Genomic DNA, 26,446 nt, shown 5'->3' on the forward strand with positions numbered 1-26,446 from the left:
AGGCATTCTGGAGTGACTCAATCCGCAATTTAGCTAGCCCTGGAAAATCTTTTTAGGTAGCCATGCACTCTACAATATTTGCAGCATAATAATAATAATAATAATAATAATAATAATAATAATAATAATAATAATAATAATAAAGTGCAGAATAAAGTTAAACCAGAGAGGAACTCGCTCAACCTAGCCATTGGGATAGTGGTAGCTGCCCTCGGGATGACACCACCACCTTGGATAGTGGAAAAAAATACCTAAATCATTAAAACAGACCTATGAAACTTGTATATATCTTCCACTAGTCACCCGAGAAAAATATCAGTCTAATTTGGGTCCTGAAGGAGGTGGATTCTGAATTTTCTATCACCCACTGAAACGTGCATCGACTGCTTTTAGGAATTATCCTAGCCCGCAACACAACAGCGGTTGAAACTGAAGCTCTTTCCCTACTGTAATCTTGTGGTGTATGTGGGGTGTTGCTGGGATTGGTATGAATGTTGTATGCAAGAGGACGTGTTTTTGAGTTAGAGAGTGAAATTATGAATGAATGGAGAGATAATGATGTTTTGTAGCTGTTGGAAATGGCCCTTTTTGCAGGGTTATCCCCAAACGTTTGGCTCCTGATCGCCTGTTTTTGATCCTGTTCTGAATTTAATTTTTGCTGGCGTTAGGACTCTGGGCACCTTACCACTGCAGACAAGTGCTAAAGTGTAAGTGCTCTCTGACTAAACGGTTTGGTGATTAGTTTATCCATGATTGGCAAATCAGATTTACCAGTAAGTCCCTAGTATAGTGCACCAGGTGCGCCCAGGGCCTGTAAATCAAATGCTACTAGTGGGCCTGCAGCACTGATTGTGCCACCCACATGAGTAGCCCTGCACACACATCTCAGGCCTGCCATTGCAGTGTCTGTGTGTGCAATTTTAAAAACTTTAAAAGTGCACCCATTTGCAAGGCCCAAACCTTCTATTTTACCACATGTAAGTCACCCCTAAGGTAGGCCCAAGGAAGGTCCATGGGCAAGGTGCATTTTTTTTTTTTTTTTTTAAAGGTAGGAAATGTACTGGTGTGTTTTACATGTCCTGATAGTGAAATACTGCTAAGTTAGTTTTTCACTATTGCAAGGCCTATCTCTCCCAGAGGATAACATAGGGACGGTCATGAAATATCTTTTAAGTGTAATTTTCCATTGGGAGCAGATAGAGATATGGAGTTTGGGGGACTCACAATTTAAAAGGAAAATGTCACTTACCCAGTGTACATCTGTTCGTGGAATTAGTCGCTGCAGATTCACATGCTGTGCATAGTCCGCCGTCTGGTGTTGGGCTCGGAGTGTTACAAGTTGTTTTTCTTCAAAGAAGTCTTTTCGAGTCACGAGACCGAGGGACTCCTCCCACTTCGGTTCCATTGCGCATGGGCGTCGACTCCATCTTAGATTGTTTTCCCCGCAGAGGGTGAGGTAGGAGTTGTGTATGCTAATAATAGTGCCCATGCAATGGAATAAATACGTATGTACAAAATGAAGGTTTAATGTAATATATTTACAAATGTACAAATGTTCAAGATCTACTTCTAAACGGCTACAGGCTCCAGGGGAGGAGGGTGGGCGCATGTGAATCTGCAGCGACTAATGCCACAAACAGATGTACACTGGGTAAGTGACATTTTCCGTTCGGTGGCATGTGTAGCTGCAGATACACATGCTGTGCATAGACTAGTAAGCAGTTATCTCCCCAAAAGCGGTGGTTCAGCCTGTAGGAGTGGAAGTAGTTTGAAATAAATTTCTTAGTACGGCTTGACCTACTGTGGCCTGTTGTGCAGACAACACATCTACACAGTAGTGTTTAGTAAATGTATGAGGCGTAGACCATGTTGCTGCCTTACATATTTCGTTCATTGGAATATTTCCTAGAAAGGCCATAGTAGCACCTTTCTTTCTGGTTGAGTGTGCCTTTGGTGTAATAGGCAGTTCTCTCTTTGCGTTAAGATAGCAGGTTTGGATGCACCTTACTATCCATCTGGCAATACCTTGTTTTGAAATTGGATTTCCTGTATGAGGTTTTTGGAAGGCAATAAATAGTTGTTTTGTCTTCCTAATTTCTTTTGTCCTGTCAATGTAGTACATTAGCGCCCTCTTGATGTCTAATGTATGTAGTGCTCTTTCAGCTATTGAATCTGGCTGTGGGAAGAACACTGGTAATTCCACTGTTTGGTTTAAGTGGAACGGTGAGATAACCTTTGGTAAGAATTTTGGATTTGTTCTTAGAACGACCTTATTTTTGTGTATTTGAATAAATGGTTCTTGTATGGTAAACGCCTGTATTTCACTTACTCTTCTCAGAGATGTAATGGCAATGAGAAATGCAACTTTCCACGTTAAGTATTGCATTTCACAAGAATGCATGGGTTCGAAAGGTGGACCCATGAGCCTTGTTAAGACAATGTTGAGGTTCCATGAAGGAACAGGTGGTGTCCTTGGTGGTATAATTCTCTTTAGGCCCTCCATAAACGCTTTAATGACAGGTATTCTAAATAGGGAAGTTGAATGAGTAATCTGCAGGTAAGCAGATATTGCTGCGAGATGTATTTTTATGGAAGAGAAAGCTAGATTTGATTTTTGTAAATGTAGTAAATATCCTACTACATCTTTCGGAGATGCATGCAATGGTTGAATTTGATTATTATGACAGTAACAAACAAATCTTTTCCATTTACTTGCATAGCAGTGTCTAGTGGAAGGTTTTCTAGCTTGTTTAATGACCTCCATACACTCTTGAGTGAGGCCTAAGTGTCCAAATTCTAGGATTTCAGGAGCCAAATTGCTAGATTCAGCGATGCAGGGTTTGGATGCCTGATCTGTTGTTTGTGTTGTGTTAACAGATCTGGCCTGTTGGGTAGTTTGACATGAGGTACTACTGACAGGTCTAGTAGTGTCGTATACCAAGGTTGTCTTACCCATGTTGGTGCTATTAGTATGAGTTTGAGTTTGTTTTGACTCAATCTGTTTACTAGGTATGGAAGGAGAGGGAGAGGGGGGAAAGCGTACGCAAATATCCCTGACCAATTCATCCATAGAGCATTGCCTTGGGATTGCCGGTGTGGGTACCTGGATGCGAAGTTTTGGCATTTTGCGTTTTCTTTTGTTGCAAATAGATCTATTTGAGGTGTTCCCCAAATTTGGAAGTAAGTGTTCAGGATTTGGGGGTGAATTTCCCATTCGTGGACTTGTTGGTGATCCCGAGAGAGATGGTCTGCTAGCTGGTTCTGGATCCCTGGAATAAACTGTGCTTTTAGGAAAATGTGGTTGTGAATTGCCCAATGCCATATTTTTTGTGTTAGGAGACACAACTGTGTCGAATGTGTCCCCCCCTGTTTGTTTAAATAATACATTGTCGTCATGTTATCTGTTTTGACAAGAATGTATTTGTGGGTTATCATGGGTTGGAATGCTTTCAACGCTAGAAATACTGCTAACAGTTCTAGGTGATTTATATGAAACTTTCTTTGATGTACGTCCCATTGTCCTTGGATGCTGTGTTGATTGAGGTGTGCTCCCCACCCTGTCATGGAAGCATCTGTTGTTATCACGTATTGTGGCACTGGGTCTTGGAAAGGCCGCCCTTTGTTTAAATTTGTACTGTTTCACCATAGAAGCGAGATGTATGTTTGGCGGTCTATCAACACCAGATCTAGAAGTTGACCCTGTGCATGTGACCATTGTGATGCTAGGCACTGTTGCAAGGGCCGCATGTGCAATCTTGCGTTTGGGACAATGGCTATGCATGAGGACATCATGCCTAGGAGTTTTAATACCATCTTTGCATGTATCTTTTGTGTTGGATACATGGCTTGTATCACCTTGTGAAAAGTTTGAACCCTTTGTGGACTTGGAGTGGCTATCCCTTCTGTTGTGTTGATTGTCGCTCCTAAGTATTGCTGTGTTTGACATGGCAAAAGGTGTGACTTTGCATAGTTGATGGAGAAACCCAGCTTGTAAAGGGTTTGTATAACATAATCTGTGTGGTGTGAACACTTTGTTAGCGAGTTGGTCTTGATTAACCAATCGTCTAGGTACGGGAACACGTGTATTTGCTGCCTCCTGATATGTGCAGCTACTACTGCTAGACATTTTGTAAAGACTCTTGGCGCTGTTGTTATTCCGAATGGCAACACTTTGAATTGGTAATGTATTCCTTTGAATACGAACCGGAGGTATTTCCTGTGCAAGGGATGTATCGGTATATGGAAATACGCGTCTTTTAGATCTAACGTTGTCATGTAGTCTTGCTGTTTCAGCAGTGGTATTACGTCTTGTAACGTGACCATGTGAAAGTGGTCTGATTTGATGTAGGTGTTTAGTGTTCTGAGATCTAATATTGGTCTCAGACTTTTGTCTTTTTTTGGTATTAGAAAGTACAGTGAGTAAACTCCTGTGTTCCTTTGTGGATTTGGTACTAATTCTATTGCGTCTTTTTGAAGTAATGCTTGAACTTCTAGTCCTAGAAGGTCTATATGCTGTTTTGACATATTGTGTGTTTTCGGTGGGACGTTTGGAGGGATTCGGAGAAATTCTATGCAATAACCATGTTGGATAATTGCTAAGACCCAAGTGTCTGTTGTTATTTCCTCCCAAGATTTGTAGATTTGTAGAACTGGCTTAGTCTTCCCCCCACTGGTGTTGTGTGAAGGGGTTGTGTGACCTGTGAGTCACTGTTTATTTTGAGGGGTTTTGGGACCTTGAAATTTTCCCCGGTTTCTTGGGAATTGGCCCCCTTTGTATTGGCCCCGAAAGCCTCCCCTTTGATATTGTCCCTGGTAGGTAGGTGGTCTTGCTTGTGAGGTGCTGGCTTCTGTGGCTTGACCTCGAAACCCTCCTCTGAAAGTTGTTTTGCGAAATGTGCCAAATGTGCCTCTGCCCTGCGGGGAATAGAGTGCGCCCATGGCTTTGGCTGTGTCGGTGTCCTTCTTTAATTTTTCAATTGCAGTGTCCACTTCTGGCCCAAACAATTGCTGTTCATTAAACGGCATATTGAGCACTGCCTGTTGTATCTCAGGTTTGAAGCCAGATGTGCGCAGCCATGCGTGCCTTCTTATCGTCACAGCAGTATTTATTGTTCTTGCAGCTGTATCTGCTGCATCCATAGAAGAACGTATCTGGTTGTTGGAGATATTTTGTCCCTCTTCAACCACTTGTTGCGCTCGTTTCTGGAATTCTTTGGGGAGGTGCTCGATGAAATGCTGCATCTCGTCCCAATGGGCCCTGTCGTATCGCGCTAGGAGTGCTTGCGAGTTGGCGATGCGCCACTGATTTGCAGCTTGTGCTGCAAGCCTTTTCCCAGCTGCATCAAACTTGCGGCTCTCCTTGTCCGGAGGTGGTGCGTCGCCTGATGTATGCGAGTTGGCTCTTTTACGAGCTGCTCCTACGACTACTGAATCTGGTGTCAGTTGTGATGTAATAAAAGCAGGGTCTGTGGGCGGTGCCTTGTATTTTTTCTCCACCCTTGGAGTTATTGCTCTGCTTTTAACTGGCTCCTTAAAAATCTGTTTAGCGTGCCTTAGCATTCCCGGGAGCATAGGAAGGCTTTGATAATGGCTATGGGTGGAGGACAGGGTGTTAAAGAGGAAGTCATCTTCGATAGGCTCCGAATGTAGCGATACATTATGAAATTGGGCTGCCCTAGCTACCACCTGTGCATATGCTGTACTGTCCTCAGGTGGTGAGGGTTTAGTTGGGTACGACTCTGGCCTATTGTCCGATACTGGAGCGTCATAGAGGTCCCATGCATCCTGATCATCTTGGCTCATGGTGGTATGAGCTGGTGATTGTGGTGGAGTCTGTGCCGGTGATACATGAGTTGACGGTGGTGGAGAGGGTGGAGGAGTTACCTTCTTTACCACCGTTGCTTGTGGTGGCTTGTCTTGTTGCTGGAAGTCAAGTTTCCTTTTCCTTCTGATTGGGGGAAGAGTGCTGATCTTCCCTGTACCCCTTTGGATAAAGATCCGCTTTTGCGTGTGATCTACTTCTGTTGTTTGTAATTCCTCCTCAAATCTGTGTCTTTTTAGTTGGGAGGACAGTGATTGTTCCTCTGAGTAGGAACTGGTTTTCGGTTCGGTTGCCGGGTGTTTTGGCACCAAAACCGTGTCTTTAGTTTTTTTCGGCTCCGACAAGATCTTTCTTTTTTTCGGTGTCGTGCCCTCTCGGTGCCGACCATCTTCGGTGCCGCTGTCTCTGTGCCGAGCAGCTTCGGTGCCGCTATCTCGGTGTCGACCCTTTTCTGCACCACTCTCTCGGTCCCGAGATTGCTGCGTGCCTGTGTCTCGACCTGAGTCGGACGACTTCGGCACCAGCTCGCTCTTTTTCGGTGCCGATGGACGGTCACCTACTTTATGGGTTAAGCCATGGCCTGTTGGCAGTGGCGTCCCATGGGCTTTGTCTGTTTTTTCGTGTGATCTTTGTTTCGACGTTTTACTCACGGTTGGTTGCTCTTCGACGTAGAATTCTTCGGAATCCGACTCGTGGATGGAGAAAGTTTCTTCTTCCTCTTCCTCGAACCGTTGTTGTCCTGTCGGCGTGGACGCCATCTGCAACCTCCTGGCTCTTCGGTCTCTGAGCGTTTTTCTCGACCGAAACGCGAGACAGGCCTCGCACGTCTCCTCCTTGTGCTCAGGGGACAGGCACAAGTTACAGACCAAATGTTGGTCTGTATAAGGATATTTATTGTGGCATTTAGGACAGAATCGGAACGGGGTCCGATCCATCAGTCTTCGTGTTGCACGCGGTCGGGCCGACCAGGCCCCGACGGGGGATCGAAAATACCCCGAAGGGCTACCGGAGCTCTTGAAGGTTCGGTGTCGATTTGTCCTAACTATCCCGATACCGAAGGAAACAATACCGACGAATTTTCCCGAGATTCTGACTAACTTTCCGACCCGAAACACAGAGCGAAAAGGAACACGTCCGAACCCGATGGCGGAAAAAAAACAATCTAAGATGGAGTCGACGCCCATGCGCAATGGAACCGAAGTGGGAGGAGTCCCTCGGTCTCGTGACTCGAAAAGACTTCTTCGAAGAAAAACTACTTGTAACACTCCGAGCCCAACACCAGACGGCGGACTATGCACAGCATGTGTATCTGCAGCTACACATGCCACCGAACATACATCTTTGGTGAAGATGGTTTTTAAATTGTAAGTTTGAAAATGCCACTTTTAGAAAGTGGGAATTTTCTTGCTTAACCATTCTGTGCCTCTGCCTGTCTGTGGAATACACGTCTACATCAGGATGCCAGTTGGGCTGTTTGTGAATTCACTCTACACAGTCACACAAAGGGAGCTGAGGTGTGCCCTGCATATCCTGATGGGTCTTCCTGAGCTAAAGAGGTGGGACGAGCTGACACTTGCACCTGAATAGGGCTGTATATGTTCTTACGCAAAGCAGTCTCTAACCCCCTGGGGTGTGCCTGGGGCTATGGCAGGGTCTTGTGCACTACAACAACTTTTCTTTGAAGTTTGCCCACTTCAAAGGCAGAAATGGGTACAGGTACTGGACCATAGATCCTACAAAGTTAGAATACTTCTGGACTGATGACATTATGTCAACAGGAAGAGCTAGATGCTGTACGAGGGACAGTTGCCTGTTGCTTTGCTGTGCTGGCTTGTTGCTTCTGTCCTGGGAGTGAAAGGACTGGACTTTGCTTTCTACATCCTGCTTCCAAAGTTTCTCCAAGCACTTGGACTGAGCTTGCCTCCTGTGAAGAAGTCTCAGGGACATCAAAGACTTCACCTACCAGTGCCTGGGCTCTCTTGCGGAGAGTCCTGACCTGCCAGTTCCCGGGCACTTGGGAGTGAGTTCTGGTGTAACAAGGAAGAAACAAGTGCATCGATCTCCAGAAAGACTTCAGGACCAGTGCCACTCTCTGATTCCACGGTGGTGCCTGCACCAGAGCCTTGTTCCCTGGTGAGTGCAACACCTGGGACCTCCACTGCAGCCCCAACCCCGGCGCAGTGCCTCTGAAGTCCTGCCATGGCGTGAGTTTTGAGCACCGTGTCACCGACATCAGTGCCACCCGATTCCACTGTGCCACCTATGTCCCCTTGATGTGATCGAGACACCACAAAGTCGATGCTTTATGTCTTGGCCTGCTGCATCCATTGACCCCACCTTGTCTTAAGTAACCAGCGCCTCACTGCCAACTCCACATCACCTCCTCTGCAACTGTAAGGCGTCAATGCCTCACCTCCCCGGCCGAGCAATAAGGAACTGAAGCCACACAGGCTCCATTGACGCCTCACCTCCCCGACTCTGTGCAGCGCCTTTGTTTCCTCATCGTTTTCCAATGTACTTTACTGGGGTCAGTACAACTCCATAACTGGCCTGCACCACTCTCATGAGTGGTGTCGGACTGCTGGAAGCGACTCCGTCAAAACGCCATGATAGCACCAGTTGGAGCTATTGTGTTTCTACGCGCTATACTAATATTTAATCCTTGAAATTTTGTATCTTTACTTGTGTATGTTGGATTTTTGTCACTTTGGTCTTGTTTTACTCAGATAAATATTGGCTATTGTTCTAAACTGGCGTGGTGTACTTTTGTCGTGTTTTCACTGTGTTACCTTGTGTGTGTACAAATACTTTACACATTGCATAAGCGATAAGCCTGACTGCTGAGCCAAGCTACCATTAGCAGGGGTTATCTTAGCTGTGTGACTTCCTTACCCTGACTAGACTGAGGGTCCCTACTTGGACTGGATGCAAACCACTGGCAACTAGAGACCCCATTTCTAACAGTAGCACTACGGCAGTATGGTGTATAAAGGTTTTAAGCAAAATATACAAATATGTATTAATATTGTAAAAAGCACTTTGGATATATGTAGGAAAATAATACAGATCTGAGGATTTGAAAAAGAGTAAATATTATATATATTTTTTTAAAAACAGAATTAAATGTTTAGCAATGAAAAAATGAAAGACAAAAAAGTAAATAAAAATAATTAAAATGTATGAGTTGTAAATTGGTTGAATTTGTCTGTGGTCAGACCACTATGCAATTTAAGCCATCTTAGAAGCAGTACAGTCATCTGGGATGTTGTTTTTTGATTGTGTTTTCAGTTCCTCCGATCTCGGTTCCAAATAAAATTTAGTAGGGGCTCCCTTCTTTATTGCAGTAAATTAGACACCCCTGGCACATAGAACTCACATATCGCTGAACTGGAGAAAAGGACTGAAGGAATGCCTAGCTGCACCAAGGACTTGGCGAGGGGAGGCTGCACCGATGTGGTCTTCACTTGCTGGACCTGATGGCTAGAGAGGGAAATGAACTGGGCCTACAGTGTCCTGCTGACTGAGAATTAGGCTCCTAAGCCCAGCCCAAGCAAGGGACTCCAAGGGTCAGTTGGCTGACGACCTGTTCACAGCACAGGACCACAACAAATGAAGAAGCCTTCTGGGGTAAGTTGATAGCCTAGATCACCGGATTGCTGCTCCTCATCGCCATGTGGCACCAAAGACCAGGACTCAAAACTTAAAAGTTGCCACCTCAAGTCTGCTGGACTCAAGGGAATCTTGAGATTGCAGCTTGGTAGGCCAGAAGGCACCTTTCGACCAAAAGAATGGATTTGTTTAAATTGATGTACCAGGCAACTGATTGCCCAGTGGCAACTGGACTTCTACCCAGCTCGAGAGGACTTCAAGGGGTGTTGGCCCCTATGGCAGGGTTGCCTCACTAAGCCAATGCCTGAGGAGTAACCCCAGGAAGACTCCTGTCACCTGAACAGTATCTTCTGCCTACTTACGCATTGTCAGCATACATTATCCCTTGCATCAGGATCACTCCATAGACGTCAATGGCAAGGAGCCGATGATGCAGGAACTGAACTAAAGACTGCTATTCTTGAGAAGATAACTGTTTCTGTGGACTTTACTGGCTTCCCGTTGGAGTTAGTTGCCTAATGTAAAACTAAGTAACCACATTGATACTTACCTAAGTTTTTTCTAGAAAAAGTTTCTAAGCGTCAAATTAATTACATTTGCCGGTGGTTGTTTGTGGTTAAGTAAAATGTGTTGATTTACCATACCTTATAAATACTGTATCATCAGAGCCCTCTAGGTGGATCTTTTTTTCATTTTGGTATGAAAAATTACATTAAAAATCTATTCTACTTTTATAAATTGGTGTTGGGTTTCTTGAATATTGACTGTATTTCTTCCTCAATTGTTTTGGTGCTGTTTAAATCCTTTATACTTGTTCCTTTGTTACACAAACAAAATATATTGGACCTAAAGGAGACGGGAAGTGTATTACACAGTGTGGTCGCACAACCAAATCATACAGTACACACATTTCCTCACAATTTGTTTTTCCGCTGTGTGGATTTAAACCATGCTGATATATTTCAATGTCATTTTGTGCACTTCAGTGACACGTTGTTGGTCTTTAAGACCCACAATTCTATGAGCAGAATTCTTTAGGTCAAGGCCCAATCAAGTGCCTTGGTTTTTAAGTCTTTGGAGAGTCAATTTATTTCTCTGTGTCTCTGGCACAGTAATGAAGGCTCAGCACAGCCAAGGCCACAGTCAATTCAGAGTTGTGTAGCAGCTGAAGCAGCAGAAGAATCTTTCTCAGATACATGAGAAACCTGGGTATTTTTGACCACTGCTGTGACTTGATGACCAAAACATAGTTGTGTGTTGAACCAGATTTTGTACTGCATTACCTGTTTTTGGAGGTGGCTTGAAATTCCTCTGGCCTACTAAACTGCACACTTTCACATCCAGCAGTATGTATGCTATACAGTAAGTGGTGTTTGCTTAGTTTTCTTCATCTTTGTCAACAAGGATATTGAGTTGGATATCGTCTAACTACATTTCTAACTGCAGGTGGTGCTGAAATATAACATGGAACAGTGGTACAGAGATACCAAATAAAAGTGGAGACAGCATAGACCCCTCTGGAGCACTACATGACTAGCAGGTTACTTACTTTAAGTAAAGCCTTATCTAGTGGAGAGTCTATCTAGCTACAGATTGATACCTTAGAATATCCCCAAGTTGTCCGATCATTTTTTTATGATCAGTCCCCTTGTACTGGTAAGTGACGCTGTTGAGCTCTGTGTGGCGTCGTCTGAAGTTGTGTGCACAGTGCCTAGTTAGGTGCCGCCCTCACTAGCAGACTTCAGTTTTGTGACTATTTTTCCATACCAGCAGCACAGAGCCATACTGAGGTGTTGAACCAGTGTGCTAGACTGAGGTCCTGAAGGACCTTTATAGATGGAAATCACAGCTCACAGAAGAGGCAGGATGGGAGGGTTAGTAAGGAATGTGGAGCTAGACAGAGTCTCTACCAGATAAGGTGTTACTCAAGTTAAGTAACTTTTTCATCTGATAGACGTCTAGCCACAGATTCTTTACTTTAGAATAAATACCAAATCAATGACTGGGTCTGTAGACTGTTTATACTAAAATGTCCTGGAGCACCGAACAGACTACATGCTCATGAAACCGGACCTGATTGCCCAGGCTGTAGAGTATGGCAAATGTATACAGCGATGCCCTGATAGCAGCCTGACAGATGTCCAGGAATGGGACTCCGGAAGCTAACGCAGTAGTCGCAGCCTTCACTCTGGTGGAGTGAGCCCTCAAACCCTCAGAGGGTTGCTTTTTGGCCAGTGCATAGCAGATTTTAATGCAGAGGACAGCCCACCTGGACATGGATCTCTTTTGCACTGTTTTGCCCTTCTTTGTTCCAGCTAATCCCACAAAGAGTTAATCGTCCACCTGGATGTTTTTACAAGAATAGATGTAGAATGATAATGTTCTGTTTAGATCCAGATGGTTGAGTCTCTCCTTTTCTTTTTTGGAAGGGTGTGGTGAAGGAAATAAAGTTGTCAGTGTAATGTTCTGCCTGAGGTGAAAATGTGTTACAGCCTTGGATAGAAAAGAGGCATGCATTCTAAGCACAAGGTTGTCCGGGAAAAGGTAGTATACAGAGGGTTAACAGAGTGCTAGCAACTCACTAACCTTCCTGGCAGATGCAATACCCACAAGAAAGACTACTTCAATGGTGAGCAATTTAAGAGTGCAACTGTGCATAGGCTGAAAAGGTGAGCACATTAATAACATAAGACCTAAATTAAGGTCCCATTAGGGCATAATGAATGGCGTGGGAGATAATGTGTTATAAAGCTTCAAAGAAGTGAGCCACAAAGGGTGACTTGAACAGGGAGGTTTGGTCCAGCAACCATAAAAACACTGATATGGCCAAAAGGTGCCCTATAACTGTGCTCAAAGCAAGGTCTTGCTAGTTGAGGGCCAATGCAAACAAAAGAACTTCAGATAAGGGTGCAGACAGAGGATCAATGGATTTGGCAGCCACAAATTTGTGCTACTGGTAGGCATATACAGTCATGGTGGAGGAATGCCTGACTGCTAAAATGACATCACATACTTTAGAAGGCAGATCTAAGTCTCTACGCAGTCACTGTTCAATATCCACATATGTAGATGGACAGTGTGCAGGTTTGGGTGTAGACCCCTGCCCTGTTGCTGCAACAGGAGAACCTCCCAAAGAGGTAGACTGATCGGAGGATTGATGGCCATGCTCAATAACTCGGGATAACAGATTCTTCGTGCCCAATCTGGTGGCACTAGAATTACTTGAGCCTGGTCATCTCTGATCTTCTTGAGAACTCTGGGCTGGAGAGGAACTGGTGGGGAGGAGTAATTGAGTCCTGAGCTTCACTCAAGACTAAACGCGTCCCTGAGCAAGAGCAACCTTAGAAACTCCAGCATGCAGAAGTGCTGACATTGCACATTCTCGAGGGTGGTGAACAGATATAAACAAGGTTCTCCCCAATCTTTGAAGAGGCCTAGGATCACCTCTGGAAGAAGGCACTACTCATCATCAGGTACGCATTGCTGGCTGAATATGTCCGTCCTGGCGCTTAGAGAACCCACCAGGTGTTGCAAGACCAGGAAGATGGCCTAACATTCTAGCCACGTCCAGAGGCGCAGAGCCTACTGGAACAGTGTCCATGACCCCACCTGCCCTGTTTGCTGCAGTACCACATGGCGGTGTTCTCCATGAACACCTGAACCAGCCTACATTTGATGGATAGAAGGAACGCTTTCAATGCCAAGTGCATCACTCTCAAATCCAAAAGGTTGATGTGGAGCTAAGACCCTGCCCGATTCCAGAGTCCTCGGATCTTCACCTCTTCCAGATGGCTGCTGCAACCCAGCAGTGACACATCTGTGACCACTGAGAGTTTAGGGGTGGGGAAGAGAGAGGGGTCTGCCATTGATCCAATCACGGTTCATTAGCCACCACTGCAAGTCTTTTGCCATTCCCTGTCATATATATACCAGGTCGGAGATTCCCCTGGTGCTCAATGCACTGGGCCTTCAGTTCCCATTGTAGAGCTTGCATAAGCCAACGGGTATGCTTCATCAGTGGGATGCAGGAGACCATGAGGTCTAGCAGCCTCAGCGTCAGTCTCACTGAAATCCAAGACAGACGTTGAAATATTGAAATGACAGCCTGAAAATTCTGGATTCACGGCTCCTGAGGATAGGCACAGAACTGCACTGTGTCCAGAATGGCTCAGGTGAAAGGGATGGTCTGAGAGGGAGTCAGGTGTGACTTTGCATGCTGACATAGAAAGCCTAGCAAATGCAGGAGTCCGTCATAGTCTTGAGGTGGGTGAAGAAAAGCTTGGGTCAAGCCTGATTCCAACAGCTGGTCACTGAGGTAGGGGAAGACTGGTATGCCTCACCTACAGAGATAAATTACAGCCATCTCCATCACCTTCTTGGAGACCCAAGGGGCACTGGCAAGGCCAAACGTGAGCATGCAAGTGGCAAACTGAAAATCCTCCATAATGAACTTCAAGTAACATCTGAGGGCTGGCAGGACAGATATGTGAAAATATGTGCCCTGCAAGTCCACCACTACCATCCAGTCTCCAGGTAGCAGAGCGGACAGGACCTGGAACAAAGTGAGCAGTTTGAACTTTTCTTTTTTTCAGTAAGTAGTTGAGGATGTGCAGATCTAGAATAAGACATAGGGAACAGCAACCACAACCTACCTTTGGCCAAAAGAGCCTGTACTTCCTGACGCAAGAGAGAAAGGTAGTCCTCTGTCAGCCGATCTTAGGATGGTGGCATGGGCGACGGGGTTTCTGTAAAAGGTAGGGCATAACCCCTCTGAACAATCTGAAGCATCCATCTGTCTGAAGTTATTGCTGACCACTGGGGCAGGAGGTGCTGCATCCTGCCGCCAATTGATTGTCCGTGATTGTGTGAGGACATATGAAAGGAGCTTTGAGGGTGAGACTGTTGGAGGAGTGGCAGCATGGGTATACCTCTGGCCTTGTCTCCCATAAGGTTTGTGAGAGCTGCTGCACGAACAGACTGAGGACGCTGGTGGATGTGATGGCTAGGGGGGAAATGAAAACAGCTTTCAGCCCCTACTGTAGCCACAGCAGGAGAGATCAACAGATTGTGGCTGCTGAAGGGACATGGTGAGCCCTAATGATTTTGAGGTAACCCTGCTATCTTTGAAATGCTCAAGCGCCATGTTTGCCTTGTCACCAAAAAAGCGTGTGCAGGTGAATGGCATGTTTATATGGGATGCCTGGACATCCCCCAAAAGCAGGTTAACCTAAAATAGGCATGGCGTCTGAGTGCTACTGACGACGCAATTGCTCTGCCAAACAAGTTGGTCATAGCCAGTGTGCAGCATATTGTGAACTTGGCTGCATCTCTACCATCAGCAATTGCCAGGGAGAGTATGGCTTGGGCCTTGTCCGAGACCATGGGCAGCAGTCGCAGAACTGAGTCCCATACAGTATAAGAGTATCACCCAATAAGCAAGGGGTGTGCCCCAAATGCAGTTCAAGGCTAGTGGAAGATAGAATTCAACTTTCAAAGGTGTCCAGCGCCTTGGATTCCCTTTGCAGTGGTGTGGTAGAGAAAGCACCAGCATTAACTTTGGACAGAGAGGCCGGGACCACCAGGCTCTCAGGGTTGGGCTACTGGTAGGGAAGACTGGGTCCCCATGCGATGGCAGTGAATGAAGGTCCTATGCATTGGGGTGCCTATGCACGGCTTGGCCCAGGCCCTGAACAGGATATCAGTAAGGACTTAATTAAAGGGGAGTAGGTTCTGAGGGGGATACCCTTGGTTGAACCACATCCGTCAATACGTTTGACTTGACTTCCACTGTAGGCAGCATAAGATCCAGGACCTCAGCCGCTCTATGCACCACCATTGCAAAGATGGCCCTTTCCTCTGTACCTAATGCAGAAAGAGAGAGAAGGTCAGGGTCTGGTGAGGTAACAGAACACCGGCATCGCCCAGTTCCCAGTTATCATTGGGCATGGTCGCTTTTAGGGTGTTGGGATAACTATAGGGATACTCATAATCTCTCAGGACCATTCTGGAAAATAAGGCTCTGATTCAGACTGTCTGAGTCCGGTCGGCGCAGGCATTGACTAATGGCTCCATATAGGAGCCAGGAATTATGATGGGATTGGCGCCTCCGGGAATGGTGCCACTGGAGTAAATCCCAGTAGAGGTTGTGTAGTTGTGACAAGGGTCTGTCCGGATCCAGGAACGGATCCTAGGGACCCGACTGGCACCAACGGTGAATCCACTGGCAGAAGTCCACTTGGGATCCTTCTTGCACCCATGGGCCCCAGAAGTTCTCTACAGGGGTCCGACTGCCAAAAATGAGGTGCACAGACTCATAAAATTCCTTTAGTTGAGGGGAGGGGTCACTGTCAAATTTGGCAAGGGACAGAGCGGACATAGCCAGGGGCTTCATAGCTTGCTCTCAAATTGCTTTTGGATGCATTGTCTTGCAATCTGAGTAGGCCTTGAAGCACCTGGTTCCAAGCACCAAAGGCAGATCAAGTAGTGGTCTGTCACAAATATTTGCCTGTGACAGGCTTAAACCAGTAGGTTTTTTTAGGGAGGGCAGCCGAAAAATGATGGCATAAAGGCACGCTGGTTTAAAGTGTTTGTCAAAAAAATCTGTCAAAAATGACTGAGGGGAGCTCGATATGGGTTCGTGCTGATGAGATGGAAAAGAAGGAACAGAGGTCAGCACGCTGGATTGGCACCTTTATAGGCACCCCACATGTCACTTCCAGCACGGACTTCGCCAGCAAAGCAGCACGGAGCCGAATGACTCCACCTATCAGCATGCAAGGGAACTAATCAGAAAAGGTTTTTGGATCCAGTTTGACACCTGAGGAACATTCTGAAGCTACATGCCACTATAAGATATTTTGATTCACAATTCAAGAGGAGGATCCAGTTCTGATGTACAGACCTCAGAAAGGAAAAAAGCCACCATCAGACAGCCATTCCCAAAACTACAGCCGGCCGAGTAAGATTTGAAATTCACATTATTGCATGTTTTAGGTCATTGGGAACTACTTCTTGCCTGACTGAAGGGTTTATGCTCTTGATATCTCTGGACCAACTACAGTAAAGAGGTCTTCTACAGTAGAGAGCAGACAAGGCTTGACTGGAGTATCTAAGCTATTTCTGCTAACCCCAGAATGGGCTGGATGGTAACAAAGGGTGATACTACACATGTTAAAGATTCTAGCTGGTATCACTACCCCAGATAGCGGCTATTTCAAGAGTTGGTCAAGAATTGGGAATAACATGCAAGTCGCAGATTTAAAGGGCGTTCGCCAAATGCAACTTAAGCATTACAAACCCTTTTCTACACACGTTAAGTCTCCTTTCAGCTGATGGAAGGCGTGAGTAAAAAAGCCTTTGGTTGTACACGGGTGCACTTCCACATCCAGTAGCATCTGTACTTGCGCGGAGTAGAAATTCCACAAAATAAAACACACTTGCAGAGTCATTCTCACTCAGGGTTTAGATTCGGAGCCTCTTAGACTCTCTCACTACGTGCCTTGAATTGTTTACGTTGTCCTGGGGATGACCTACTATTAGCAAAAAAATCAAAATGTTACTGACATTTGGCACAATTAGGCTAGGAATTGCGTGTCGAAACTATACATATTGTAAGAACTCTAATTTCGCTATTCCTACTGTTTTTTCAAATGTCAATTTTTTAGGAGTGTTGGGAATCCCAGCTTCAATCACATCTGAGGCGCTTATGGGGGGGGGCATCTGTCACCAACCTAAGTACGAGGAAGTAAAGACTCCTTATTGGCTTTCTTTAAGACGTCTGATTCAATGGGGGCTGAAGCAGGCACTGTGTTGATAGTACTACAGTCAGCGAACCGAGAGACTTGAACCTTGGAGCAGTAATCCAGAGGAAAGTGGCAAAATGGAATAAGTTTTGTCTAGATTTGAATGCGGACATGTTGGCAAGGGAGAAGGCATTGATGGGCATTCAAAGAGAGGTGGTGAAAAGTGTCCATGTGGTATCAGTGGGCATCCAAATTAAGCTCAAGTTGGATTTTATGGGGAAGAGATATGCCTTTATGTAGGTCAACTATGCCTCGACCTTCAAAGAGATTTCTGGACAGTCCAGGCACTGTTTCCAGTTTGGCTATTTCATGGATTGGGACACTGGGAGAGGAGGGGGGAGCTGGTAATGATGCCCTGACTAGTGCAGGCTGAAAGAGCTCTCCTCTGGAAAGCAAGGAGGTGCAGAACTGCAAAGAACCTTTAGTACATTTCATCATATTGTTGATCTGTTGCCTCTTCATTTTTGCCTTTCTTTCTTTCCCGCCAGTAGCCTTTTAGGGGTTGCGGTCTGGCTTGTTATTGAGAAAGAAAATGAACAATTTATTAAGAAATATGTTTACTGTAGGTGGGAATGAGATCTACCTGAATGCCACTATGTTTGTTATTTGCTTCATACCATGTGGATTCTCACAACAGAGAGATTTAAACAACAGATTTGGGGCTTGGACATGTGACTGGCTGGCATACTTGATTTTCAAATAGAACTTTTACACTTCTCATTTTTATATCAATAATTTTTGTCTTTTTAGGAAAATATTTGTATTATGTTCCGCAACAGCAAATAAGTTGTACAATGCGTACATAACGGAGTACAATGTGTGTACCATTCAAGTTGATGTTTATATATAATAACAAAATAGCGTATGACATCAGTCATTAAGTGTACATATCAGTTAACCTTGATGTTCTTTTGTGGATACTAATAAAACGAACAGTATAGTTCGAAATGGGGTCTCTAGTAGGCAGAGGTATGCACCCTGCCCAAGTAGGGACCACAATCCTAGTCAGGTCAAGTCAATTAACAACATAAATTACCCTGTGGTCATCCTCTGGTAGCTTGGCGAACAGCAGGCAGACCTAACTTGGAAGGCAATGAGTAAAGTATTTGTGCAGCACACACACAGTAATCACAGGAGGTACACTACAAAAAGAGACTCCATACGAATATACAGAAATAAAGCTTATTTATCTGGTTAATTTAAGATCAGCATGATACAGATCCAATTCGTAACTGGTTAAATATTTGCTTTGCAGACTCAAAAATAAAGCAAGGTTGATAATCAATGATGCGATCCAAGAGGTGGGGATGAGAGTTACGTGAATGCCACTGTATTTGTTATTTGCCTCATACCACGGTCATACCACGTGGTTTCTTATAATACAGAGATTTAAACAGAATTTAGGCTTGGACATGTTACTGTCGGGCATTCTTGGGTCTCAAATAGAACTTTGAAATTTCTCATTTTTAGATCAATAATTTTTTTCTTTTTAGAAAATTATTTTTATTATGTTCCACAACAGCAAATAAGTTGTACAATGTGTACACAACTGAGTACAATGCGTGTACCATTCAAGTCGATGTTTATAAAGAATAACAAAATAGTGCATGACATCAGTATTGATTAAGTATACATATCAGTTGTCCTTGATGTTCCATTGTGGATACTAAGAAAAACAACAGTATTGTTAGAAATTGGGTCTCTAGTTGGCAGAGGTATCCACCCTGCCCAAGTAGGGATCACAATCCTAGTCAGGGCAAGTCAATTACACAACATAAATTAGCCTGTGCTCACCCTCCGGTAGTTTGGCGCAGAGCAGGCAGACCGAACTGAGAAGGCAATGTGTAAAGTATTTGTGCAGCACACACACAATAATCACATGAGGTGCACCACAAAAAAGAGACGCACGCGGATGTAGAAAAATAAAGCTTGTTTATCTGGTTAATTTAAGATCAGCATGATACAGATCCAATTTGTAACTGGTTAAATATTTCCTTTGCAGGCTCAAACATAAAGCATGGTTCATAATCAATGATGCGATCGAAGACATGGTGCCAGGGATTCTTCAGCACAAGTGTGGTTGATTGCACAGACTACGGAAACGTCCTGGCTGCGCTCATGTCTGGGAGCAGATGGGTGATTCCCAGGCATGGTCACCAGGAAAGCAGGTAGGGAACGTGGGGGAATGGTGCAGCTGCCAGATTTGGCAAGGTCACGCCAGGTGCATGGAGAATATGGGTGGCGGTAGCTAATGGGGCCACTCAGGGTGATCAAAGCTGCATGCAGGAAAGTTTGGCAGAGCCACTCCGGATGACCAAAGATGCAAGCGGCAGACTTTGGCAAAGCCACTTGGAGTGATCTGAAGGAGCGAGTGGCAAAGGTTCAGCAGGGCCACTCCAGGCGACCATAGTTGCAAGCAGCAGAGTTTGGCAAAGATGCTCGGGGTGATTCGAAGTAGTGAGCGGCAATGGAAAGCAAAAGCCGCTCACAGTCACTCTGGGTTTGGCGAATGAGTCTTGGGCTACCGGGTACAGATCAAAAGGCAGCTGGGCGGCGCAGCAATGCAGGGCAGGAGTTCCTGGGAGCAGTCAATCCTGGCAGAGAGGCAATCCTGGCACACAGTAGTCTTCACTCCAGCAGTGTTTCCTTGAGTCCTGAAGTGTATTGTTTTTAGTGGGTCATGGACCCATTACTTATACTGAAAAGTGACTGATGTGGGGGTGACTGCAAAGAGTTCTTGTGAAGTGCACAGGTCCTCCCCTTTCAGGTCAGCCTCGACTCCAGATGTAAGTGGGAGCTCTTCCCAACCTCCTCCCCAGGAAGAGCCATCAGTATGCAGATGAATGCAGATGTAGCTGAGTGTCCTGTGTTGTGGGTATCTAGAGGGAATGCACAAGGGTAGCTGTCACCTAGCCCAAGCCAGACGTGTATTGGAGATATACTGTAACACACAGGGCAGTGAGTGCAGAGGAATGCCCACTTTCTAAACAAATTGCATTTCTAAAATAGTAATAAGAAATCCAACTTTACCAATAAAGAGGATTTATTATTACCATTTCAATGGTACTAAACATGATGCAGCTACTCCTCTTAGGTGAGGAATTACAGCTTAAAAGTATTATAAGGAATTCCCAATGCTGGCCTATGAGAGTGGCAAGCCTCACAGTAATGAAAAACAACTTTGGGAGTTTTTCATTACCAGGACATCAAAACGTAGAATATGGCCTGCCTTTTGCTTACATGGTACTCTGCACCATGGGCTACCTAGGGTCTACTTTAGGGGTGCCTTATATGTAAGAAAAGGGGAGTTTAACTCTTGGCATGAGGTTTTACATGCCAAGTCGGGTGGCAGTGTCAGGCCCAAGACATGTTTACAGGGCTACCCTTGCATGTAAACTAAGTATACCAATTGTGGATACACTCATGTTACCATGTTTTAGGGGAGAAGCACATGCACTTGTTAGCAGTGGTAAAGGGCTCAGAGTCGTAAGGTCAACAAAAAGATGGTCAGAAAAAGTAGGAGGAGAAAGGCAATGTGTTTGTGGATAACACTGCAGGAAGGGCCATTTCAATCAATAATGTATCACTAATTGACTCTACTAAGGGGTGATCAATCTCGAAGGGCACAAGTTAACAAAATCCAACAGACAAAGCATCAGTCACATATGCATTAAGAAGTTACATACTGTGGCATGGGTGCAATAAATCCAAAAAGCATGTATCAAAGGCGTGGTATGTAGTCTGAGAGATTTAAAGAGGCCACTGTTAATACTGATGTAAGCTGACAGATAAATTATGAAACAAATGTGAAGAAAACAAGGAACAAAAATGAAAAAGGGGTACAGTGCAACCTCCAAAATGTGAAACTAACTGAGGGTTATCGATCTACGTAGGTTAAAATAATTTGTAGAGCCATCTCTTACCACGGAACGTACAGGGCAAATTATTTCCCCCAACCAATGACATCAACATGAGAGGTCTGACATTAAAATTACTGGGGTGGGGGGGTCAATTTACCTCATCTATTGTGGATACCAAGGTTGCAGTTATTCAGACTTGGGATCATCCTCCTGGACTGGATTACCTGAGAAGCTTGGGTAACAAAGACCTAAACCTTAAATGAGTTTTGGAAGGTGGAAAGAACCCAGGCCAATTTTAGCAGTAAAGTTGAAGGGTCCATGTAAAGTAATATTCGTAATAGCCTTAATCTGATGTAGCACATCTTTCCAGATGGATTAAACTAGAGTGCAAAACTACTACATGTGTCAATGTGTTTCAATCGGTCTTACAATGTTAGCATTGCGGGTTGGACCCAGGAATAAGCGACAACCAGACTTGTGTTAGATATCATCTCAAGAGAATTTTAAAGCGGTTTTCTTTGTAAGTGGACCAAATGAAAGAGGTCATAGTCTGCACTCAGATGTGTAATGAGGTATCATCTAGTGTGATTCCCAGTTTCCCTTCCCATTTAAGGGCATTCCAAGGGTCAAGGGCTTGAAACTGGGCTTGAGAAGATGACAGGAGTTAGTAATGCTTTTCGTAGTTGGGTGTTATCTCAAATAGGCTTCAACAGGTGTAAGGGCCCAGTGCAATAACTGTACCACATCTAGTGGATGGTCAGTATCTAAAGCAAAGCTGGGGGCAAAAGCACTAGCGGAGAGGGGTTTACCTTGGAAGCTGAGACCGGCCAATGTAGCTGTCTGATTTGTAAACCATCTGCAGAAACCTTTATCTGTCAGTCCCAGAGGGAAGTTGTGATTGTTCAGAACAGGAACCCAGAGCTGTAGACACTGGCCAACCGATGTGTCAAGGTGATGCACGTGGAAGGCAATAAGGAGGAATGATAGTAGTGATGCCGCAGAAGCGAAGGTCATGTACATATATTGGGTTAACCAAAATATGTGATTCCACATGGACCCATTGCTTCCCAGTAGCAGTACCAGTAGTAAGGTCCAATAGTGGGCAATGTTGAGCAGCTTGGTTATAACAATTTATTTCAGATCTTTTTTTCTATAGACATCAGTAATATAAATTATTGCACATGCTTCCTACACAACACTCATAGAATCACAGCTGAATGATCTGGGCCTATCTTCATTTTAATTTTCTGTATTATCTTCTATATGTCATGGAGTAATGAGTGCTAAATCATTATACGTGGATTTCTTTGTAAGATTTCTAGATATAAGTGTGGTTCTCTTAATTTTATGGATCTTGTTCTTAGCTTCCTGTAATAATAAATGATGGGATTAATAACTATACAGGCAATGAGTTGGAGATGCATCCTCATATTATTAAATGTGTTGTTCTTTTATTTAGAAAAGGATTTAAGGTGCAATATTTGTGTTTACAAACTGCCTACCACTTCTTGTGAAACAATTTTGTTTTAATGAATGAAGGTCTTCCTGAACAAGTCACACAAGCATAGAAGTGGATTCAGATCTTGGTTTTGGACTGAAACCCATTACCTCAAAGTGATGTGTGCTCTTATAGGCTGGGAGATGCCACATCTTAGACAATACCACAATTAAACAGTTTCCACTTGAAACATATGTCAAAATGATTCATTGACTAAAGAATTTAAAAAGATTTTGCTAAGATGCCGTTGTACGTAGAAAAATCTAAACATAGGATTCACCGCCAAGACATTCCCAAGGTGAGATACTATGCCATCACTGTATGATGATCCAAGCATAATTCTCTTAACACCATTGTCAAATCCCCTCTTTCTCAAATAGATGTGTCTTCATATTTTATTCACTGTCTACGAATTCAAAAGCATCCCAGTGTTCTGGTGTCAGTGGCGTTGGGAGAGGAACGGTTCTCCGACCAAAAAACTAAAAATGCAATCAAGATTCTTCATGAAGCTTATGTTACGTTTTCTTAAAAGCTTTCATAAAGGTCATGCTCTCTCTCAAAGGAGTATCCCGGTTCAACTGTCTTACTAGAATGTGACACTCTTTCTGAACACAATCCCTCTTTAGCACTGACTTTGGAAGCGTTCATTGTATTGCCTTGGGCCATACTACAGTGGTGCCACAATAAGGGAGGTTTATATCCTTCAACTATCTGAAGCCCCAACAGTAGAGCTTTAGAGGATGTACAAAGTAACCTTACTAGCATCTGGAGATAGGGCTGCAAGAGGATTGTTTATTTACATTTTTTCAACTCTTGTTTTCTTTACTTCTTTAAAAAAAAGTAATCTTGTTAAAGAAAACAAACAGTGGTTTGCAAGACTCCACTGTGTGTTTTCTTTTAGAAGATTACTTTTTGTTTGGCAAAAAATGCTATTTCAGGGCTCACTCTGTTTTAGGATCTGCATACAGAGCTCACAGTGACATACACCCTCCTGAATTTGATTTGTTGTTGAAGAACATTTTTATTTTAATAAATATAAATGTAAATTAACCACACTGTGAATTTACCTCAAGTCTGCTCTGAGCGCAGCCCAACAGCACCAGGTTAACCCTGTCCCTTTCACTGGAAACAGGTGTCCAACGCCAGGCATCATCATTAAAGGTTGGCCACCAGCAAACGGCCATGTCCTGCAAGCAGTTTATGGCCAGGCGTCGCTCAGTCCTTCTTCCAGTCGGCCCTGGCATGTCAACATAAGACATCTAAAAATGAAAAAGAAATAGATGTTATTAGACGTTATAAAAGAAAAAAACAATTCGTACTGGCTCAAAATATGGGATCCAAATACGCACAATATGTTATTGGACGCCATCAAGAACCAGGCTACTTTGTGCCAAAGTGTTCCCAAATCATGACAAACCACACAATTAAGATGACGTGTCCCTGAAAACATTACAGTGCATAAAGTCCAGGCTCTTGAAGTTTAAGTATCATTCACATCGGCCCACCCTTCCCTTTACCAACAAAAACGAGTACCGTCTTCAAGTGAGGAAGAAGGTTGAAAACTGTCTTTTTTCCCAAAAAAAAAAAAAAAGGAAAGCTGTGTCCCACATGTTCTACATAAAGAATATGACTTCAGAACCACTCTGATTGGCACCATACTTAAGGGAAGCAAGTCTGCAAACATGGATATAGATATATCATGAAAAAGTAGGAAAACAATGATCATAATCTCTATCTTTTAGTAACAGTGGGTGTATTAGTGTAAGAAATTGTGACCACTTCAGAATTGTCGGAAGATGTTAGCATTACAGAATAGTAAGTTAAGATGTCTACAAAGCAATAGTGACCCCCAGACAACAATTTCCAGTTTGAGATATATTACATGTGTTGAAACAAGACAAGGAGTTTCTGTATTATGTATACATAGGAAGAGATATGACTAACTTGTGTACTTCATCTGGTGTGTGGAGGACAACATTCAGTAAATGAACATATCTGGAACATTTGAAAAGGAAAACACATTAATGTGGACACGTCGTGCCACAAGTATAGTAGCACAGTGTACTGGAATTAAATACTATGCAGTCTATGTGCAAAAACCAACACAGTACATCAGAGTTGAGTCATTGTTGATGCAGGGCAACAATAATGGCACATCATGTATTGCATATGGAGCACAACAGTCTTCATGTAGACAAACAAAGCAAAGTTGATGTTCGACAATAATATTCATATATAACACAGACGGGGAAGGGTCATGTTGCAGAAATGGAATGGGTTCAGCCGGAAGAGGTTAAAATCATATTATTGGTTCACAGGAAACAGTGATATTCTCCATCTTGGTGAAAGGGCTATTAACATATCTTAGTATTATGATCAATTTTGCTTCGAATCTATGGAGTATTAGGTATCTTTTACTCCCTCTGCGGATTGCTCGTCTGACCAAAAATGTGTGAAATTTGATTGCGACAGGACCGAGCGAATAGCCAGCAGTGTTCTAATGTTTTACCAGAGGGTAGTTTTCATCTTTGTTAATAATGGCTCTAATTTCCTCTTTTAGGGGAAGGATTATACTGCCCACATAAACGTTAGTGCAAGGGCATATCATGCCATAGGCAACATATTTTGTGTTGCAGTCCATGAAGTCTGAAAATTCGTAAATTGTGCTATCATTGCATTGGAAGTTAAAGGTTTTATCTAAGGCAAAGCCGCACATGTTGCACTTTCCACATTTGAAAAAGCATCTCTGTAATTTTGGTAGCCAAGTAAATTGACCTGATTTTGGTATGGGGCTCAAAACATTATGGGACATATGGCAGTGCATAATTTTGTCACTACTGTAGTCGCACGTTTGTAATAGCAGTTTTTGAAATGCGGAATGAATCGTCAAAACGTGCCAATGTGTGTGTATTATCTTGTACACGTTACTGCTGGAGAACAGTATGGAGCAAGGAGGGCTAAGTGATTGTTAGTGGATTTCTTTGTGCGACTCCGGGATAGAAGAGTAGTTCTCTTCATGTTATGGCTCTTGTTCTTAGTTTTTGTAGCAAGGATGATGGATACCGTCTTGACAAAAACCTTTTCTCAGTGGCTCTAAATTCATTTTCAAAGATTGTATAATAGCTCCAGCTCCTCTTGAGTCTTGAGACTTCGCGGGAATAGCGGATATCTGAAATTTAGGGTGAGAGCTACTCTCGTGCAGAACAAAGTTACATACTGCTGCTGCTTTGCAGTATAGCCTAATTAGGTGATTGTGTATGTACAAAGTGACATGTAGGTATTTTATTGAATCCTTGCTGTGGTGAAAGGAGATATTGATGTTACAGGGGTTGTTTAAGTACTAAAAGTATCCTTTTAATTTTGTAATACTGGCTATCAATAACATGAACACGTCGTCCATGTATGTACCCCAATAAAAAATGCGTTCTGTAGACATTTGGGCAATACTTCCAAATATAAACTGCTTTGAACTATCCCATTTACATACTAGCATACGATGCAACCATTCATATAGAACACACAGAGATGTTGTCAGACATGATCAACCTTATTTTGGACCACACTGTCTGCATAATCAGGGATGGTACTGCCAACAGCAAGGTGTTGCCATAGGTTCAATATTTTCCCCATTGTATGCTAATTTATACATGGGGTGGTTTCAAGCAATTCACGCGTGAAAGCACTGACCTCCCAGCTGCACAGAAGACATGTTTTATTGGGACAGATACATAAATGGTGTTTTCAGGTTATGTATTTACAGTATTACGAAAGTAGAAGGATACTTTGAGTGCTTAAACAACATACCCACCATAACTGTAGAACCTTCAATCAAAACTTTTGTTCTTGGGTGGCTATT

General features: G+C 43.8%; 1 protein-coding gene across 7 annotated transcripts in view; it reads right to left on the reverse strand.

Annotated features, from left to right (window-relative positions):
- Window positions 1-26,446, reverse strand: part of WDPCP (WD repeat containing planar cell polarity effector) — a 2,103,513-nt gene that overhangs the window by 1,239,003 nt on the left and 838,064 nt on the right. For all 7 annotated transcript variants that reach the window (XM_069234220.1, XM_069234221.1, XM_069234222.1 and 4 more), the window contains one exon: window positions 23,658-23,849. In XM_069234220.1, the coding sequence (XP_069090321.1) occupies window positions 23,658-23,849 (192 nt within the window). The remainder of the gene's footprint in view (window positions 1-23,657; window positions 23,850-26,446) is intronic.

This window comes from Pleurodeles waltl, chromosome 5 (assembly GCF_031143425.1).
Source record: "Pleurodeles waltl isolate 20211129_DDA chromosome 5, aPleWal1.hap1.20221129, whole genome shotgun sequence".
Classification (NCBI taxonomy): domain Eukaryota; kingdom Metazoa; phylum Chordata; class Amphibia; order Caudata; family Salamandridae; genus Pleurodeles; species Pleurodeles waltl.